This window comes from Podarcis muralis, chromosome 3, assembly GCF_964188315.1.
Source record: "Podarcis muralis chromosome 3, rPodMur119.hap1.1, whole genome shotgun sequence".
In the NCBI taxonomy this organism is placed as follows: Eukaryota; Metazoa; Chordata; class Lepidosauria; order Squamata; family Lacertidae; genus Podarcis; species Podarcis muralis.
The window spans coordinates 117,112,366-117,132,967 of record NC_135657.1 but is presented as its reverse complement, the minus strand read 5'-3'; the positions used below and the strand labels follow the sequence as shown (position 1 = coordinate 117,132,967).

Below are 20,602 nucleotides of genomic sequence, written 5' to 3'. Positions count from 1 at the left end.
CTCCAAAGAATTTCAGAATGCTGCCCTTTACTCCCATTATAACAGATTAATTTACACATAATCTGGGTGACATGTCTGCAGCCAGGTTCAAGAGAATTTGAATCTGTTCTGGAAGGCAATAGTTTGTGTAAGTAAGCACCACTCACTTGAGTAAACATTAAACTGAAAGGCATATCACCCAATGTACAGCTTTGAATAGTTGTGGAGAAGAAAAATCAGAGGGATTGTTTAATGATTTGCTAGAAACATTATGTAACATAATATATGGGCTGCTCATTGCAGTTGGTAGACACTGTTGTTGACCAAACTGAACTGTAGCTTTGTTGTTCTCGAAGAAGTCTTTTAGACAGTGTTAGCCTTTTGGTTGCCAGGTTTTTATATGGAGGTTTTTGCTTGTTTTCTGTTTGGCTCCCGATGCCTCCAGGCCTTGGAGCTCTGCTCAGGGGCGGAGCAAGGGGATGCAGTGGGGGTGGGCCACACCGGGTGACATCCTGAGGGAGAGTGACACTCTGTATGCGTATCCCTGCCCGCGACTCCCAAGCCTACATCTGTCAGGGATGCTGGCAAAGTGGCAAAGCTCCCCCCTTCCCCCGGCTCACTGTAGGCTTGGGAGTCATGGACAGGTTGCCCTGACATCCAGGACAGGCCTTGTTCCACAGATCGCCCGCTTGCTTGCTTGGTGCTTCGCTTCCTTCCTGCTCGGGCTGCTGGTGGAGGCAAGGGGCGGGCCAGGGAGGGGCGTCGGTGGGCCACGAGAAGCGCCCCCTCCCATCCCCCCGCCAGCTGGTGGCCGGCCTCCCTCCCTCGCCCCTTCCTGGCTCTTCTGCACACACGGAGCAAGAACCAGCCCCTCGCGCCTGTAAAACAGGCTCTCCCTAACATTCCAAAGAAACCAAAAAGAAAAGTCACTGTTTTGAGTTCGTCTCTTTTATGGATGCAACAATTAGTTTTGGATACCTTAAGCACCTGTGCTCCTTTGTCAGAAATGCAGCATTGCAATGCATTGTGTAGATCACAGGATCTTTGAATATGCAGGAAGCCATGTGCAGCTGTCAATTAAGCCTGACAGGCTGCCGCCGATCCAACCCATGTAAACAGTACACGGCATAATTGTACAATAATCAGCAGGCGAGAGGCGCTCATTAAAAGCCATTCTTCAGCTGCTCGATGGTGTTTCTGCAGGGGAATTCCAGATAAACGACCCTCCCACCAGCCGCTCCCTGCCTTAGCCCAGCCTGTGGCCAAGTGAGCATGCAAGGCTGGAACCTTTCCTCTAACTTGAGCGAGCCCAACCCCCTGCAATGTAGGAATCTCCGCTAAAGCATCCAGGACAGATGGCCACCCAACCTCTCCATAAAAACCTCCAAGGAAGGAGAGTACGGACCCTTCCGAGGGAGACTGTTCCACTGAGGAACACATTTTAAAGAAGCACATTTAAAAAAGGATTTTGAACCTCTTGCAGTGCAGGGCATTGGGCCAGGAGCAGAGGAAGGGGGTTGCGGAAAATTCTTTGTCACCCTCCCCGCCCATGAATCCCAAGCTGACAGCGCAGCCCCGGCAAAGTGGTGAAGCTCCCCCCCCTCCCCTGGCTTCCTGTAGCCTTGGGAGTCATGGGGGGGGGGGTTGACAAAAAAAATTCCACACCAGGTACCACCTGAGCTTGCTACTCCTCTGGCTCTGCTGAGCTGTCAGTGGGATGCTCCCATTCCCAGCGGGGTCGAGGCCACTGGGGGGGGGGCTGGGGCTCTGCGCAGCCTCCTTGGTTGTCGTGTTGGGAAACCTTGGTTACCCCCCAATCATGGTTGTGGCAGCAGCCGTGGTGGCAGTGCTGGGACCAGCCAGGCAGTGCCATTGGTGCTGGCGGACCTCAGGAACTCCATGCTGCTGTGGTGCTTGCCATCTTGCCTCTCCAGAAGTCCATACTGGTGCACTTTCAGAAATCCATCCCTGAATGCAGTTCAATAATCACTACAAAGAATTTCAACATACTGCTGCCCTTTACTCCCCTTATAACAGATTAATTTTACACATAATCTGGGTGACAGATCTGCATCCAGGTTCAAGAGAGTTTAATAATGGTTTAATGATTAGCTCGAGACAGAACCTAGCATAATATATATGCTGCTCGCTGCAGTTGCAAGACATTGTCCTCGACCAAACTGCATTGTAGCTTTCATTATAACCACTGCAAAAAAAATTGCTTGCTGAAACGAAATGGATTGGATGGAGCCGATTCCAGCATTGTTCCTCTTTATCCTTATGATTTCCTTTCTTTTGAAACTGGGCACTTTCTGGAACAAGAGCTCCCAAAATCTTCCACCAGGACCGAGGCCTTTACCTCTCATTGGGAATCTCCACATCATGGATCTCCAGAGGCCTCACAGAACCATGTTAAAGGTAAAGCTTTTGGTTCTTCTCATGGTAAGGCTGAAGGATACTGGGGCAGCCCAGTCTGATGAGCGGAGTAGAAAATTAGTATTATTGTTATTAATATCAGTAATGCATTACATTTTCTTCTTTTAGAGCCTATAGATCTCATCTCCCCTTTGTGTGCTACAGAACCGCCTCTTAACTTTCCCAATCATAGGACCTAGTTGCAATTTATAACTGGTAATTTGAACAAGGTGTTTGGTGTCGAATCCCATTTGACTCTGCCTCCATTTTCAAGGATGAAAAAGTGCCAATGCAAACCTTGCCAAGCCCAGCCCCCTCCTTCATCTTTCTAAACTAGATTTGAGAGGTGCCATTAAAGGTATAATCGCTTTTATCCTTACAACTGCCTATTTTGTTCTGGTTTCCTGAGCATTCCTAGCAAATATTTGTGCTGCCACAACTGAATAATAATAATAATTTATTATTTATACTTTGTCCATCTGGCTGGGTTTCCCCGGCCACCCAACAGACTAAGAACATAATAAAACATCAAACATTAAAAACTTCCCTTAAAAGGACTGCCTTCAGGTGTCTTCTAAAAATCAGATAGTTGTTTATTGCCTTGACATCTGATGGGAGGGCGTTCGACAGGGCAGGTGCCACTACCAAGAAGGCGCTCTGTCTGGTCCCCTGTAACCTTACTTCTCGCAGTTAGGGAACTGCCATAAGGCCCTGAGCCCTGGACCTGAGTGTCCAGGCTGAACGGTGGGGATGGAGACGCTCCTTCAGGATACTGGGCCGAGGCCATTTAGGGCTTTAAAGCTCAGCATCAACACTTTGAATAGTGCTTGGAAACGTACTGGGAGCCAACGTAAGTCTTTCAGAACCAGTGGTATATTGTCTTGGCAGCCACTCCCAGTCACCAGTGTAGCTACCGCATTCTGGATTTGTTGCAGTTTCCGGGTCACCTTCAAAAGTAGTCCCACATAGAGCACATTGCAGTAGTACAAGCAGGAGATAACTGGCAAGACAGTTTGCTGGCAGATAGGGTTTCAGCCTGCGTACCAGATGGAGCTGGTAGACAGCTGCCCTGTACACATAATTGACCTGCGCCTCCATGAACAGCTGTGAGTCCAAAATGAATCCCAGGCTACACATCTGGTCCTTCAGAGGCACAGTTAGGCCATTCAGGACCAGGAGTCCTCCACACCTGCCTGCCTCCTGTCCCCCCAAAACAGTACTTCTGTCTTGTCAGGATTCAACCTCCATCTGTCAGCCACCATCCATCCTCCAACCGCCCCCCGACACTCACACAGGACCTTCACCGCCTTCAATGGTTTTTATTTAAAAGAGAGGTAGAGTTGGTTATTATCCGCATAATAAGAGTGAGAGCCCAGGGGCCTGAACACTCATCCCCCAACACCACTTTCTGGACACGGCCCAGGAAGAAGGAGTGAACCCACTGTATAACAGTGCCCCCAGCTCCCAGCCGCTCTAGATGGTCCAGAAGGATGTCATGGTCGATGGTATCAAAGGTCACAGAGATCCAGCAGAACTAGGAAACAGCTTTCACCTTTGTCCTTAGCCGGCCGGAGATAATCGAGCAGCACAACCAAGGCAGTTTCAGTCTCATGATGAGGCTTGAATCCCAAATGGAAGGGATCCAAATGGTCCGCATCCTGTAGGTGTTCCTGGAATTGTTCAGCAACCACCCTCTCAATCACCTTGCCAAAGAATGGAAGATTTGAGACTGGGTGATAGTTCACCATACTGGCTGGGTGCAAAGATTTATTTTTTAATGAGTGGCTTTATAACCACCACTTTCACCGGGTTTGGGAAGGCTCTTTAACAGAGTGAAGCATGCACCACCCCGCAGAACTTTTATGAGCCAGAATGGGCAAGGATGAAGGAGACCGGTGGTCAGTTGCACTTGTCGAAGCAGACATTCCTGGAGTTGTTCAGCAACCACCCACTCAATCACCTTGCCAAAGAATGGAAGATTTGAGACTGGGTGGTTGTTAATGCAGTCTTGGTTCTGTCAGAGATGATGTGCATTAATATATTCTTTGGGTATGCCAGAACTCTGTTTCTCACTTTTTCTTCTGTTGAATTCCAGTTGTCCAAGCAATATGGCCCTGTCTTCAGCATCCAAATGGGACCCCAGAAAACTGTGGTGTTGACAGGATATGAGACAGTAAAGGAGGCTCTGGTTAATCAGGCAGACGCATTTGCTGACAGGCCCATCGTTCCATTATTTCAAGAGCTTGCACAAGGCTTTGGTGAGGCACTTCCCTTTCTATTGGAACTGGTAATGCTTGCAAACACACACTGGTCCCACCAGGTGAAGACAATCTGTTCCCAAGAAATGGTTTGTAAGATGAGTGTTTGCGAAGCAAGTCATTGAAATCCATTGTTTCTTGTGGGGGAAATCCTTGTGAATTTTTCAACCCACCTCAGTGCCTTTGACATTGACAGAGTATCTGCAGGCATTAGGCTGAGAATGTGTCACAAAAAGTGTCACCTGTGGATTTCTGAAGATCAAGCTAAAATGTTAAAAAGAGTGGACCAGGTCAGCCTTTTTTGGTCTTGACTTTCAGTGGCTCAGTGGGGCTCTGTTGAAGAAACAAAAATGGAGACCACTTAAAGCAAACCTTTCCCTTTCCCACCTTCTTCCCAACAGTCATATTGTAGAGATGGGGGAGAATGAGACAGGAGGATTGTGAATAATAGTTGCACAGCAAAGTAATGCCACACACCAAGGGGAAACTGACTGACCATTTTCTGGCCTAGCCTACACAGAGAGGATAAATTAAGAAGGCATAATGGAATACAAATAACAAGCTGAGTTCTGCTTGGCCTGACATGTACAAACCACCCTCTACTCTATCCTACACTTAGTAGGGGTAAATATTGTTCAATGTGTTCTCAGTTCTTGCTCTGATGGCACAGCTGCCAGCTACTTTCTCAAAGCTCAGAAGTCTGAATGGGAGAATAGCTGGGATCCATTCTCAGTTCCATGGAAGAAATGCAGAACACAATTTATTTATTCTTTGTTCAATGGTCATACAAACATGATACCTTTCCTCCCGTCTCTTCAGGTGTAATTCTGTCTAATGGTGAAAACTGGAAAGTGATGCGGCGGTTTGCTTTAAGCACATTACGGGACTATGGAATGGGAAAGAGGACCATAGAGGACAGAATTGTTGAGGAATGCAGTGTCCTGATAAATAAATTTGAATCTTACAAAGGTGGGTTGGTGTTTTCCTCTGGTGCATATCTACACTACCATTGTTTAAAGGTGCCAAGACTATTGTGTTACATATTCCTAACTTCCAGAAGCACAGCTCCCAGGGTTCCCTGCAATTGGTCTGTTCCTGTAATGTGCAGATTGCACTGCAATAACTCCTGTGACTTCCAAGCATTTCTTAGCCCAGCTATGGCCACATCTGGCAACACTTAGGATCAGTTTCTTTGATAAATGAGGTCTACACATAGGGAAGCTGCCAATAGGGATTTAAGGCAACAAAAAACAGACTTAAAAACAATGCCCTTTCCATACTTTGAATTTCTGTGGGGATGTTCAGGGAGGCAGGAGAGGATATATTGTTTAATGATATCCCCCAACTTGCGTTAGCAGAGGAAAGAGGAAGTTTTCTCCTGGCTGGTAGAAAGCATCCCATAGCATGTCCATTCTAGGAATGTTGTACTTGACTCCTATGTGTTTTACATCCCACATTTTTAAAAGAATATTTCTGTTTAACTGTCATATTTATGTATAGGAAACCCATTTGAGACCACCACAATTATGAATGCAGCTGTTGCCAATATAATAGTGGCCCTACTACTAGACAAGCGATTTGATTATGAAGATCCCACATACATAAGACTTCTGAAGTTGGTCAATGAAAATATCCGGCTTTTCGGAAGCTCTTCAGTCACGGTAATCTATTTTTTTCCATTTAAAACAAACAAACAGTTGATTATAATAACGGTGTATGCAAAGTGGGCAGGGCAACCTGTTTATTGTATATTGTTCACGATTCACCACAAAACACAAAATGATATTGTGAGAAACATGGTGGTGATTCAAAATATTTAGAAAACTCATACAGCACAGTCATCCCGTAACTATAATAAAGTCTCTTTTGCACAAACCCTTTCTGGCCTGATTGCAGTCAGGACTCCAAGGACAAGGAAGAACAAGTGACAGTCATCTTGTAACTACAACAAAGTCTCTTTTGCAAACACGTGTCAGCGAAGCTCAGATTCTGACAGGAGGAGAAGAAGCAGGCACAGGGAGAGGACAGTTAACAGCAGAAAGCAGAGAGGAGGGGAAAAGCAGCTGTAATCTGAGCTCTGACCAAAGGGACAGACAGAGGTGTGAGAACTCCAATAGTGGGCAAGACATTGGAATGCAGGAAATACTCTCTGCCAAATCTCGTAGGATTTCAAAAGTGGCAGAGCTGCGCGAAAGATACCGAAAGAAAAGGTGGGGGCTTCCGTTCTGGGGAAGGGGGAGGAGCTCAGTCTGGGCAACTGTATCTCCTGGGGAGGACGATGAGTAGAGGAGCTCCGTCCTAGTTTGTTGTTTTAGCAATTAACAGCCAGTGTTGTCTTGCATTTGTGGGAGAGACCAAGCTGTAACAACACGCTTCCTGGCCTCACTGCCATCGGGACTCCAAAGACAAGGAAGAACAAGTGATAGTTGATTCCATGATGGCTCAGAAGGGGCCTCCAAGGGCAGATCTCCCTCTCTGAAGGCAAGAGAACTGCCATAGCATATTATTTTGGGGTTGCACATAAATTATGCTATGCTGAGGTAACCCACCCCCCATTCCAAATGGCATTCAAGAGCTTTATTTTGTATTTGGGCAGTCATGCTCTGAGAGACCCAGCTGAGAGTACAATACTGAGTTTTTCTAATGTCTCTTTTTCTTTTTTCACATTTTTATCCTTTCAGCTGTATAACATGTTTCCTGCTCTTGGTTTTCTTTTGGGGGCTCGTAAGACTGTCATTCAAAACAGAGATGAGCTGTTTGCCTTCATAAATGCCACCTTCATAAAACACCTCAGAGATCTGGATGAAAATGACCAGAGGAGCTTTATTGACTCATTTCTTATCCAACAGCAAGAGGTAATGGAGTCTTTTAAGTTGGCCCAGAATAAGCGTTGCCATTTTCAATTCATGTTTTGAGGGCATATTTGCAAGTGAATGCATAAGTTGTAGTCAGGAAGTCTCACTTCAGAAGGGACCAACCTGGCATACTTCCTACCATTTCCCAATAGTCAGCCGTTGTTAATGTGTTATAGAAGTTGCCTCTGCAGGGTCAATGGTTCATGCTCAACAGCATTTGGGGGGGGGGGGAATCACTGATCAGGAAAACATGTAATTATAGATAATTATGCAGTGATGAGAGGTAATCAAGTCATAAATATTGGTTGCCAGAGGGGGATGGGATAATGCCTCATGTGCTAAGAATAAGGTATTCTTTACACTGGAGGAGATAGGAAGCTTTGAGGGTGGGGAGGCATCTCAGAGCAAGGAAAAAACATTGGCCCATGCACTGACCAATCACCCTTAAATTAGGGCTTCAGTTCTTTTAACCATTACTAAGACTGGAAATGAATATGAATTGGAGTTTCTGCTTATCAATTAATTAGCACCCAGAAAAGGAAACAGGTGGTTGGGTGACAACAAAGTTCTAAATAACAGGTTGGAAATTACTTCTAAAATCTTAAGCTTATTAGTGATGAGTTTGAAAAGTTAAAGCAGATATACAGGCCTGGTGTGCTGGTCCCATGGGTTACCCGAGAGGCGAGGTCCAAGTCCGGTCCGTGGTCAAAGGCGCAACATGGAGGCAGTCCGTAGTAGCTGAAGCTGGGTGCAGGGCAGGGAGTCGGGTGAAGTCAGGAACAGGGAAGCAGGGAGACAGGGCGGGTCACAAGCTCAGGCAGGAAAACAGGACAGGGGCCAGGCAGGAACTAGCAACCAACAATGTTGCTCCCGCAAGTTGGGACTGGGGCTGGCCGGCTTTTATCTGCCCTGAGGCATAGGGCGGCCCTGATCCTCTGGTGACTCGCCTCTCCTGGCCTGGAGGCGAGCACTCCTCCTGCAGGAACCCTATATCATCATGATGGCATAGTCTGGAAAACCTGGAATCTCTCCCTACTTAGCGACTGGGGTGATGTGCAATGATACTTTGGATCATCGGGTCCAGTCAGGTATTCATTTTTATCTTTGCACATGAAATTTTCTCACTACATTCGTTTTAATCAGTTCATACTCTTTGCAACCCAGGAGGAGAAGAAGAAGAAGACGAATGCATATTTCCACAACGAAAACTTAAAAACTGTTGTGGCCAACTTATTTGCTGCTGGCATGGAGACCACTTCTACCACACTGTGCTGGGGACTGTTACTAATGATGAAACATCCTGAAATTCAGAGTGAGTGCTTTTAATTGGGTTGGCTCCCATTATTCTGAGATATTTTAATTCCAGTTATATGTAACTATTAGAGAGATAAAATATTTATAATTTGCATACACACACACACACACACACACACGCACAATTGTTCAGTCATAAGTTTTACATTTCAACCTGGACTCCCTCTTTCTGTGGTTCTTTACATTTCATTTCATTATCCTGCATACTCCAAATTATCTCAACATATTCTTTTAGATATATATTCCCGTATATATCCAATAGATATATTGAAACTGCGGGTTTTTACATTAATCCTGCCAATGTCTTAGTATGTTTACAGTTTGTTTGTAAATACGCAATAAACCACTTCCATTGCTTTCTAAAAATAATAATAATCTTTTTATTTTGCTTTTCTGCGTAGACCATTAATTTCTGTATCCATTCTTCTCTTGTCGGGACCTCTTCATCGTTCCATTTTTGAGCAAATAATAATCTTGCAGCTATGGTTGCATAAATAAATTTGTATAAATTTATATAAATTGCATACATAAATAAATTTCTAAATATTCTATACCGACCACCCAGCACACCTGCAGCCACCCTGTCAGACCTGCTGGAGGTGGTGGCGGGCTGGGCCTTGGAGTTCCCAAACCTACTGGTTTTGGGAGACTTCAGCGTCCATGCCGATGCCGCTCCCTCCTCACAGGCTCTGGACCTAGTGACTTCCATGGCAACACTAGGGCTCTCCCAGTTTCTTTTGGGCCCCACTCATCAAGCAGGCCACATGCTGGATCTGATCTTTGGGGCTGGCATAGATGTGATCATGCTCCCCGCTGTGGAAGTGCCACGGTCTGATCACTACGCTCTTAAAGCCAAGATTGACTTCCCGCTCCTCCCTGGCTCGGGTGGCGAACCTATTTGGGCTTGTCCGCGAAAACTGATGGATCCTGATAGATTCCGACAAGCCTTGCGGAACCCTGCTCCTCCTGGCGACTCATTAGATGACCTTGTTGAGGACTGGAATAACCGGCTCTTGGCAGCCATTGATGAGATCGCGCCTAAGCGCCCTCTGCGACCCCGTCGAAACCAGGCCCCTTGGTTTACTGAGGAGCTCCGGAAAATGAAGCGGGATCTCAGACGGCTAGAGCGAGTATGGCGACGGACTCGTGACGGAGCCTCAAGAACATCTTATAGGACGCTTATGAAAGCCTATGAGATGGCTATGAAAGCTGCTAAGAAATCTTACTTTGCAGCTTCCATTGCATCCGCTAGCTCTCGCCCGGCACAACTTTTTAGAATAATTAGGTGAATAATGTCCTTAGGAGAACAACCAAATTTAAGCACAAATTCGACCCACAGCTGTGAGGCATTCGCGAGCTTTTTTGCGGAGAAAGTCCTGTTGCTCCGCCATGACCTCCCTGCCAATTTAGATACAATGACTGAACTGGAGGCCCCTCGACTGACTTCAGGTGCAGTGTTGGACCATTTCGATCGGATACTCCCTACTGATGTGGATAGATTCCTCCAAGTTGGTAGGCCCACCACCTGCCTCCTTGATCCGTGCCCGTCTTGGCTGATTAGGGAGTGTCCAGATGTTGCGTGGACCCCCCTGGTTGAAATTATCAATTTGTCCCTTGACACGGGGACATTCCCAGGGGAACTGAAGGAAGCAGTGGTGTGTCCACTCTTAAAGAAAACTTCATTAGATCCTTTAGACCTATCCAATTACCGCCCAGTTTCAAATCTTCCATACCTGGGTAAGGTAGTTGAGAGAGCAGTTGCTGAACAGCTTGGTAGGTTTCTGGAGGAAACATCGGCATTAGATCCATTTCAGTCCGGTTTCCGTCCTGGTTTTGGGACGGAGACGGCTCTGGTTGCCCTAACAGATGATCTCCGTAGACAACTGGATCGAGGCGGGTCAGGACTGCTGATCCTTTTAGATTTGTCAGCAGCCTTTGACATGGTCGATCATGATCTTCTGGACCACTGCCTCGCAGATGTGGGGATACAGGGCATAGCCCGTAACTGGTTGTGCTCTTTTATCTCTGGTCGGGGACAGAGGGTGGCACTAGGGAGGGAAATGTCATCGCGCCACTCCTTGGTGTGTGGAGTGCCGCAGGGCGCAATTCTCTCCCTGATGCTTTTTAACATCTTTATGCACCCCCTTGCCCAGATTATCCGGAGCTTTGGGCTGAGCTGGCACTAATATGCTGATGACACTCAGCTCTATCTGCTGATGGATGGCCACACCAACTCGGCCCCTTACAGACTGACCAGTTGCTTGGAAGCTGTGGCTGGATGGTTTCATGGGAGCCGATTGAAACTAAATCCTTCGAAGACAGAGGTCCTATGGCTAGGCCGGGATGGCATGGGGATGAGGGACCAACTCCCTTCTCTTGCGGGGGCCCAATTAGTGCCATTGCCTTCCGTTAAGAGTTTGGGTGTAATCCTTGACACCTCCCTTTCCATGGAGGCGCAAGTTACAGCAACAGCCAAGGCGACATTTTTCCACCTTTGCCGCATCAAGCAGTTGGTCCCTTACCTTTCCCGCCCCGACCTGGCCACAGTGATCCATGCAACGGTCACCTCCAGGCTTGACTACTGTAATTCGCTCTACGTGGGGCTGCCCTTGAAGCTGTCCCAGAAACTCCAGCGGGTGCAGAATGCTGCAGCGAGGCTCCTCACGGGGTCTCTGCCATGGGAGCATATTCACCCAGTGCTTTTCAAGCTGCACTGGCTCCCGGTGGAGTACAGGGTCAGATTTAAGGTGCTGCTTTTGACCTTTAAAGCCCTTCACGGCCTAGGACCCTCGTACCTACGGGACCGCCTCTCCTGGTATGCCCCACGGAGAGCCTCAAGGTCCATAAATAACAACACCCTAGTGGTCCCAGGCCCTAAGGAAGTTAGATTGGCTTCAACCAGAGCCAGGGCCTTTTCAACTCTGGCTCCAGCCTGGTAGAACGCTGTGCCTCATGAGACCAGGGCCCTGCAAGATCTGATTTCTTTCCGCAGGGCCTGTAAGACAGAGTTGTTCCGCCTGGCCTTTCGCTTGGAGCCAATTTGATTCCCTCCCTCTCTCTCTTTCTTTTTTCTTTTCCTTCTCCTCTTACGATGAGGCTACATTTTAATATTTTAATGTTCCATTATTTTAATGTTGTATTTTAGTTTTGTTTTTAAGTTGTAATCATTCATCTTGTTTTTATTATTGTTTGTAAGCCGCTCTGAGCCCGGCCTTGGCTGGGGAGGGCAGGGTATAAATAAAAAGTTATTATTATTATATTATTTTTATTATTATTATTATACTAAATAAATTTCTAGGTAGTTCTGATCTCATAATTTCCAAAAAAAAAAAAAAAAAGGTTATAGTTTTTTAAACATCTTTTTCAGTTCATCATATATCATTTCCCAGTAAACTTTAACCTTATTACAAGCCCACCACATATAAAAAATAGTACCTTCTTTCTCTTTACATTTCCAGCACATATTCAGTTTGGATTTATACATTTAACCAATTTACTAGGTGTCAGGTACCATCTATGTAACATTTTCATATAGTTGTCTCTTAAACTATAACATTCTGTAAATTTTATATCCACATTTGATAAACTTTCCCATGCCTCCATTTCTATATTATAACTAATATTTATTGCCCAGTGTATCATTGAAGATTTCCCTTGTTCGTCCTTTGTCTCCCATTCCAATAAGATCTCATACATTTTACATATCACTTTAATATTACAGTTTAACAGGTCTCTTTCTAGTTGTGATGTTTGTTCCCCAACCCCCCGCTTCATATCCCTTTTAAAGACTTCATTCAAATGATGATATTGTAACCATGTTGTTAACGTCTCTGATAAATCTTTAAAAAAAATTAATTTACCAGTAAATTCTCCAAAGGTCAAAGCCATAGTGGTGTTTTGGTCTCCAAAAGGTTTTTATACTTATCCCATACTCTATACATTTTCTTCCTGATTATATGGTTTGTAAAATCTTTATGTACTTTCACATTTTCATACCTCAAGTAAACGTGCCAACCAAAAATATTATCATGACCTTCCCAATCTGAAATATGTGAATTATTCAATAACAATCATTCCCTCAAACAGCATAAACAAGATGCTTCATAATAGACTCTCATATGCGGCAGGAAAAAAAACTCCTTTCTCTTTCATCTGTCAATTTTTTATGTTTTATTCTTATTTTTCCTTGTCAGATATACAGTGGTGCCCCGCAAGACGAATGCCTCACAAGACGAAAAACTCGCTAGATAAAAGGGTTTTCCGTTTTATGAGTCGTTCCGCAAGACGAATTTCCCTATGGGCTTGCTTCGCAAGACGAAACGTATTGCGAGTTCTTGCGAGTTTGTTTCCTTTTTCTTAAAGCCACTAAGCCACTAAGCCGTTAATAGCCGCTAAGCCGCTAATAGCCGTGCTTTGCAAGACGAAAAAACCACAAGACGAAGAGACTGGCGGAACAGATTAATTCCGTCTTGCGAGGCACCACTGTATTTAGAAATATATTTTTGCCATTTGTTGAAACAATTTGTCGTCCTGATCACTGGTATTGATTGAAGCATTCTATGACCTTTTAAAATGTGGTTTTTTTGTAGGGGGGTTATTGGGTTGTTGTTTTTATTTTGATTATGTATTTTGTGGTATTATATTTTGATTTTATTCTGTGAACCTCTGGATATAGGGTGGTATATACATTCACTAAATAATAATAATAAATAAATAAATAAATAAATAAATAAATAAATAAATAAATAAATAAATAAATAAAACAAAAAGAATATTGTCAGTAATGCAGTCATTTTAATTGTTGGAGTAATGAAAGTTTCATTCTCCTCCATATTTGCAAATTTATTTTAATATCCTCCCAAGTTTTTAAATAATTATCCTTATACAAATTTATATTCTTGCTCTTAACCACACACTCTAATATTTAATCTTCTTTTTACTCTTTAAGATAGATAAACTTTGTAATTTATTTTTACTCTCATTATTCATATTTTTTACCAGGAGTTTAGTTTTATCTTTATTAATTTTAAGACCTGCTATTTCTAAATAAATAAATAAATAAATAAATAATCTTTTCCAATGCCTTTGGGATTGACTGTATTGGTTCCTCAACAAATATCACCAAATTATCTGCAAAATCTATATATTATATATATTATCTATTATCTATTATATTATATTATATTATATTATATTATATTATATTATATTATATTATATTATATTATATTATATTATATTATATTATATTATATTATATTATATTATATTATATTATTATATTATATTATATTATATTATATTATATTATATTATATTATATTATTGTCTCTTTCCTGCTTTTATTCCCACTTATTTGTTTCATTACATCTTATTCTTTGTACCAAAACTTCTAAAACTGTTATAAACAATAAAGGTGACAGTGGGAAACCCTGTCTACTTCCTTTAGTTATTTTACAATTCTCAGTCAATACATTACTTACTGATGGATCAGTATATATTGCCTTATCTCCTTTTATAAAACTGTCTCCACAAACCGTATATTCCAAAGCCTTAAACATATAAAGTCCCAGGAGACATTGTCAAATGCTTTCTCAGAGTCTAAATGCTTTCTCTTTTAATACAGTTTTCAACCTATTAGCTAATATGTCTGCAAACAATTTATAATCCTTATCCAACATTGAAATAGGTTGATAGCTCTTAACCAGCTTTGGATCTCTATTTTGTTTATGAATCAATGTTATGTATACACTCTTCTGGGATTTGGGTAACTCTCCTGTATTCAAAGTTATAGTCATAATATCTTTTAAAGGTTGCATTAGGTAATCTTGTAATTTTTTAATAATATATTGCTGAAACTCCATCAGGTCCGGTGCCTTCCCTAATTTTGCCTGTAAAATTACTTGCTGTAAAACCATCATTGTGACAGCTCTATTCAGAAATGACATTTCAACTTTTGGTATCTTAAGGAGTCTGTTGTCTTCTAAATATTTACCCATTTCTTCCAGCTTAACTCATTTGCCTTAATATGGTGCTGTATAAAAACTCATGAATTGATCTATTATTTTTTTCAGATTTTCCACAACTCTACCTCCTACATTTATTCTATCAATGCAGTTCTTTCTTCTTTCTTCTTTATTTGCCAAGCTAATAGTTTTCCTGTTTCTTGGAGGCATATAACTTCCAAGTTTAACTTCTTTACAACATGATCAATTTTATTCATTTAGTCTTATTATTTTGCTTATTTACATTCCCACTTAGAATTTTCAAAGCCATCTTGTTCCGTAGTTATTTCTCTTTCGCCTCCACCTCGGTTGAATCTTCCTCTTCCTGTCCAAATGCTCTTTCTCCAACTATCTTTCCACCATATTTTCTCCAAAATTTGTATGGCTCGGTAGGATCACGAAATATTTGGTTTTTACCATTATATGTAAAAGATACCACTTCAGGATATTCCCAGCAGTGATAATGTAATAATCATCCTGGATGAATTGCCCTACATCAGTATATCAGGTTATTGGCTAAAATGTTTTTCCTGTTTAAAAAATACCAGTGTCACATTCTAGAGACTAAGTATGTGAGTATATTCCCTATTTATTTGTCTTTTGCCTCTACCTCTGTTGAATCTTCTTCCTTCCTCCAGCTTCCCTTCCAAATACTCTTTCTCCAGCTAACTCTTTCCCATATTTTCTCCAGATTGTTTCAGGGTCTAGAGGATCCCAAAATCTTTGTTTTTGACCTTTATATGTAAAAGATACCACTTCAGAATATTCCCAGCAGTGATATTTTAATAATCATTCTGGATGCATATCTCTCCCTCAGTATATCAGGTTATTGTCTAAATTGTTTGTTTGTCCTTCTTAAAAATACATTTGTTAAATTCTAGAGATTAAATTTGTGAGCCTATGGAATTGTAGAATGAGTTTGTGGCAGTTTTATGCTTCAGAGATTAATTTTTAAGAGACCTAAATCAAAGACATAATCTGAGCTGAAAAATGAATGCTTTTTTTTGTTTTGTTTTGGGGTTTTGTTTGTTGTTTTTTTTGTTCCCCCCAGTAAAGGTCCAAGAAGAAATTGCAAAGGTTGTTGGATCTTCTCAGCCAAGGATTGAACACCGAACAAAAATGCCTTATACAGATGCTGTGGTCCATGAGATCCAGAGGTTTGCCAATATTGTCCCAACCAACCTGCCACATGCCACGGCTACAGATGTTACCCTTAATGGCTACTTCATTCCAAAGGTGATCCTTTTCATTGAGCTGCTGTCTACTAGTTACAATAGATTTTAAGGCTTTCCTGGGAGTAAGCCCCTTGGACTTCAGTGTGGGTGACATCTGTGCAGACTTGTATAGGATTGCACTGTAAGCAAGCAATCTACCCTTTGAAAGGTGTCAGGCATCATCTTCAACCCATTAAACAGATCTCAGTGGGAAGGAGCACAAGGTTAGAAATAAAATGTTTCTTGTGGGAAATCATGGTTTATACATTAAAGTTTGTCAAACTAAAGACATTTCTCAGATGAACTCAAATTTCATTTCTCCTACACTAAATATTTATTGTACCAGAGGCATACACTTTATTCTAAAATGACTCTTGCTTTGCCTTTGCAGGGGACATACATCATACCATTGCTGTCCTCTGTGCTGCACGATGAAACTCAATGGGAGAAACCACATAAATTCTATCCTGAGCATTTTCTCAACTCTGAAGGAAAATTCGTAAAGAGAGATGCTTTCATGCCTTTCTCTGCAGGTAATTTTTTTACTTTTGTGTATACCTGCATAGTGTGTGCTTAGTCAATGGGATTTTTACATGCCTGGAATGTAGCCTATTGTGCAAAGGTAAGAATCACATCCGTTGCTGTGGCCATTTCTGCCACTAGATCTGGTCACCATTGGTGTGCGGCCCCTGGAATGTTGCTCACAAGGGAATGTGGCCCTCAGGCTGAGAAAGGTTTTCCACCCCTGGTTTTCAGCATTACAGGATGGCTAGTATTGGGAGGTCATAATTCTTTTAAGATGGGCACCGTGAGCTGTTATTTTATCTCTGCATTTTAGTCTGCTTTAAAGGATTTGGGATGTTATTAAGCAACTGCTAAACCCAGTTTCTCTGCTGTCTGTGTGTCCTTACAGGTCGGAGAGCATGTTTAGGTGAGACTCTTGCGAAAACGGAGCTCTTCCTCTTCTTCACAAGTCTCCTGCAGAAATTCACCTTCCAGCTACCCCCTGGAACATCTCAAGAAGACCTGGATCTTACTCCTGCTGTTGGGCTTACAACACCACCCATGCCCCACCAGCTCTGTGCTCTGCCACGTTTCTAAGACTCACAAGCTCCTGGCTTGCTTAGCCTACCTGTGTGTGCAATGCGAGCCTTTCTTAAAATACCCCTGTTCTGCAAGGGTATTTGGGTTGAGTAGCCTAGCAGTGGAATTGGTGCATGCTTTGTCACAAATCTTGTGTTCCCCTTTACCTGCCATACTGCCGAATCCTGTGAAACTAGCATTGGAGCATCTCTTACTTAAAACCTGGCCCTGAGTTCTTATGACACTTGGGGCATAGAGATCAACCAACAAATCTGGTTGCATGTATTCCCATGTTAACATATACTTTCAAATATCTTGAAGCATCATATTCCCAGGTAGATGTGCAGAGAAAGCCACTTCCGAGCTAGGGAGGAGGTGGGGTTGCGGGCTTCACGCCCCCTCCCACACTCACGGGGGCTGGCTCCAGCCCACACGATAGCGGGGAATCCTCGGACGCGTCATACCCCGAGCCAGCCAATCGGCTGGCTTGGGGGGCATGGCCTCGCCTACTTAGGTCTGGCACAGCCCTGGCTCTTCCTCTTTCCCGCGCCGCAGCTGACCTGGTTTTCCCTCCCCTCCCACCCTTTAGGCTAGGCTCTCTGACGTTGCTATGGGCTTCAGTCGGTTGCCGTCAAGGGGCCTGGTAGGAATTTTTCCAACTGGCAAATTGGCACCAGCCACTTGGTGTGTTGTTGTTTTTTAAGCATTTATTAATTTTCCAATAAAAACATCCAATTAACTTATCAAATCCAATAAAAATAAAAAACTAAAATAAAAAAGTCCAATTGTCTTCCAAATTGTAATAATTTTTGTTTTGGCTTCCCACAGTCTGAATTCTGAAGCGCTTTCAACATCATAGTCTTGCCTCTCATCATCCTCAATGTTTTTCATAATTCCATATCCGATTTTTTCCCTCCACGTTTTGACTCTGGTTCTGTCATTCATGTCAGAAAACAGATACTTTTTTCCCTATGGAGTGCAGATTTGTCCGTATATTGTACTCTTTCAGCTGCTTTTGTTTTTTTCATCGCACCGCTTCATTTAATTGCATCCAATTTCAAAGTTCTGTCCAGCTCTTTGAGAATTGTTATTTTGGCAGCTCCCAAATCGTTGATCTTTCCCGTCCAGGTGTTATCAAAGAAACAGAGAGAAACCTCCTTCTTTATTCTTAAGCAGACTGTTTGCAATGTAGCAATATATCAGACAGTTAACAATTGGCCTTTGGAGTCCTCCCAATCCCCCCTCCGGGCCCTAGACATCCATTCAGCCCTCTCTCTCTCGCTCATAATAAAAAACATCTTTTTGCAAACAGTTGTGTATATAATATTGTTTCCAGTCTTTATGACCAACCATCAGTTAGCTCCTGTTTCTCTTAATCAGGGAAGTATTTCAGATATTCCATAAGCGCGTGGTGGGTAGAAGCCATTTTGTCCTTTGTCCTTTGTTTTCGTCTTTAACAGGCATTTCAAATCTTAGAAGCAAAGCGGCTGCGAATAGGTCCCAATTATATATGAAAGTCCACCTGTACTCACTTTTTGAAGAGCAATTTAGGTTCTTAATGAGGCTTGGCATGCAATGCAAATTGTTAATGTAAGAGGGAAAAGAAAAAACATACCAAGACCGTCCAGATTCCAAACATCATGATGAGGATACATGTATCTTTGAAGTTCGATGTACCAGAGACTGTACATACTGCAGGTTTTCCCCCAGCTTCGTCAGTTCAGAGCGTGTCTGGTTGTTTTCCAAATCTTTATATTTTCCCAAACAGATGCGTCCGGCTATGGGGTGGCATCGCAGGAGTGTCAGTCTGTCCCTTGCTCCGTGACCCAGTGCCCCTGCCGTCTGCCACATCAGCAATATGGGGCAAACCGCGGGTCGTCGAGACAGTCCTCCCCTGCCCTGGGGAGGCTGCCAGGGCTAATTACCCCCATATCAGCCCTGAATTATCGGAACGGCTGACGTCCAATCGTGTGGGATCTGCCATTTTCCATGGCCGGAAACAGGAAGCCCAGCACCAGCCACTTGGTTAACTCGAACTCTTGTGTCCTGTGTCTTTATTTCTATAGGGGGGGGGCAGGAACTCGCCACACAATTGTGACCAAGACGAAAAAGGGTCTGGAAACCATGCCTTATGAGGAATGGTTGAGGAAGTTGGGAATGTTAACATCTGTGGCTGCAATGTATGCTGATTCTGAACTGTATTTGTTGTTGTCAGGCAATGGCTTTGTTTCCTCCAGGTTCTTTAAAAAGTCTGTAATAATAGATCTGGCAACTGGGTTTGCTTCTGGCATCACCTTGCTGCCAATTAATTCTGTGACTTTCTGCTTCTGGCTTAGAACAGGGACGTCCAACTCCCACGAGACTGTGATCTACTCACAGGGGGGAAACTGGCAGTGAAAGTTGTTCAGGTACTTTTAGAGAGGAAAGTTCCATTTTGGGGGTTAGGCCAAGCTTCTTGAGCCTTTTTTATGGAGAAAATCTCCGTTATTAAGGGGGAAATGTCAGACTAGAGTAAAGGGGAGAGGGGATTAGTCATTCACCAAAAGATCGCTATGGAAACAATTTGCCTCACAGCCAAAACTCTGTCTTCTGTTCCAGCGATCAGCTGTATATGGTGGGCGGGGAAAGGGGGCAGGGCCAGCTGCTCTGAGGCAAAAACAAAGGAAAAGGAGCCAGCAATCGACCAGAACCTCCCAGGTATCGATCAGTCGATCCCGATCAACCTGTTGGTTATCCCTGGAATAAAACTACCATGTTCTCTCTGTATCTGAATAAACTTTCTCTGAGAGTCTGGGTAGCTTAAGGCTTCCCTCATCAATGGAATTCTGACTGGTCATATGAAAAATGAAAATGGTGGAAATGTGTCAAATTCAAAATCAAAACTTCAATCTCCACAAGAGGAAAAACTCAAAACCTTCTCTGCCTAGCTACTGCTCTGAGAGGGAAGACGGAGCTAATCCCTTTCACAATAGAGACAAGGGAAGTCACCATGGTCTCACCAGGAAATAGAAAAAATGTTTGGTTTGAATCTCTCTTCTCTCTTAGGAAAATCCAGCCACACCCACTAAAATACTTTGAATTTTGTCTTCACTAGGCCCCATAACTTTTGTAGGAATGGATTTAGGCATCACGAGAGGATGCACTGCTTAGTTATTATCCTTCCTTGCTGATATTGTTGCATATCATATGCTCTAATGTATACAAAGATATACCCTAATGCCACCATGTTCAACAGTTTCAAGATGGAAATGAATAAAAACTATGCTAAAAAGAAAAATATGTGTGAGTGTTTCAATGGGAGGAAGTTCAGGAAATACTGAACCCTTTCAAACTAAATGCTGTCATCCCTAATTGAATAATTTCATCTGCAAATGATTTCACAATGCTGCTCTCTACTGATAATCCTGAGTTATGAGTTCGCCGTGTTCAAGAGCATTGTAATCTGTTCTGGAAAGCATTAGTTTCTGGAAGTAAGCACC

General features: G+C 43.1%; 2 protein-coding genes across 3 annotated transcripts; both read left to right on the top strand.

The window, feature by feature from the left end:
* The first annotated feature begins 2,135 nt into the window (after positions 1-2,135).
* On the top strand, positions 2,136-20,400 carry LOC114593538 (cytochrome P450 2K6-like). 2 transcript variants are annotated; one of them, XM_077926547.1, is made up of 9 exons: positions 2,136-2,397; positions 4,490-4,652; positions 5,472-5,621; positions 6,153-6,313; positions 7,334-7,507; positions 8,672-8,819; positions 15,878-16,062; positions 16,432-16,573; positions 16,954-20,400. In XM_077926547.1, exons 1-9 carry the CDS (start codon positions 2,215-2,217, stop codon positions 17,139-17,141), a joined length of 1,494 nt encoding a protein of 497 aa, XP_077782673.1. In that variant the 5' UTR covers positions 2,136-2,214; the 3' UTR covers positions 17,142-20,400. The 2 variants fall into 2 exon arrangements, with proteins under 2 accessions (XP_077782673.1, XP_077782674.1); XM_077926548.1 differs by lacking the exon at positions 4,490-4,652 and having other exon boundaries at positions 2,284-2,397.
* On the top strand, positions 9,358-12,518 carry LOC144327337 (uncharacterized; the record flags this gene model as incomplete). Its single annotated transcript, XM_077926557.1, has 1 exon — positions 9,358-12,518. A coding segment is annotated over one exon (753 nt), but the record flags the coding sequence as incomplete, so codon positions are not given.
* Positions 20,401-20,602: the final 202 nt, after the last annotated feature.

Bases quoted from the DNA above. Each gene is read 5' to 3' on its own strand.
- LOC114593538 (XM_077926547.1), top strand. From the start codon at position 2,215: ATGGATTGGATGGAGCCGATTCCAGCATTGTTCCTCTTTATCCTTATG. The intron at 2,398-4,489 runs GTAAAGCTTTTG...GTTGAATTCCAG, and splicing joins CTCACAGAACCATGTTAAAG to TTGTCCAAGCAATATGGCCC. The intron at 8,820-15,877 runs GTGAGTGCTTTT...TGTTCCCCCCAG, and splicing joins GAAACATCCTGAAATTCAGA to TAAAGGTCCAAGAAGAAATT.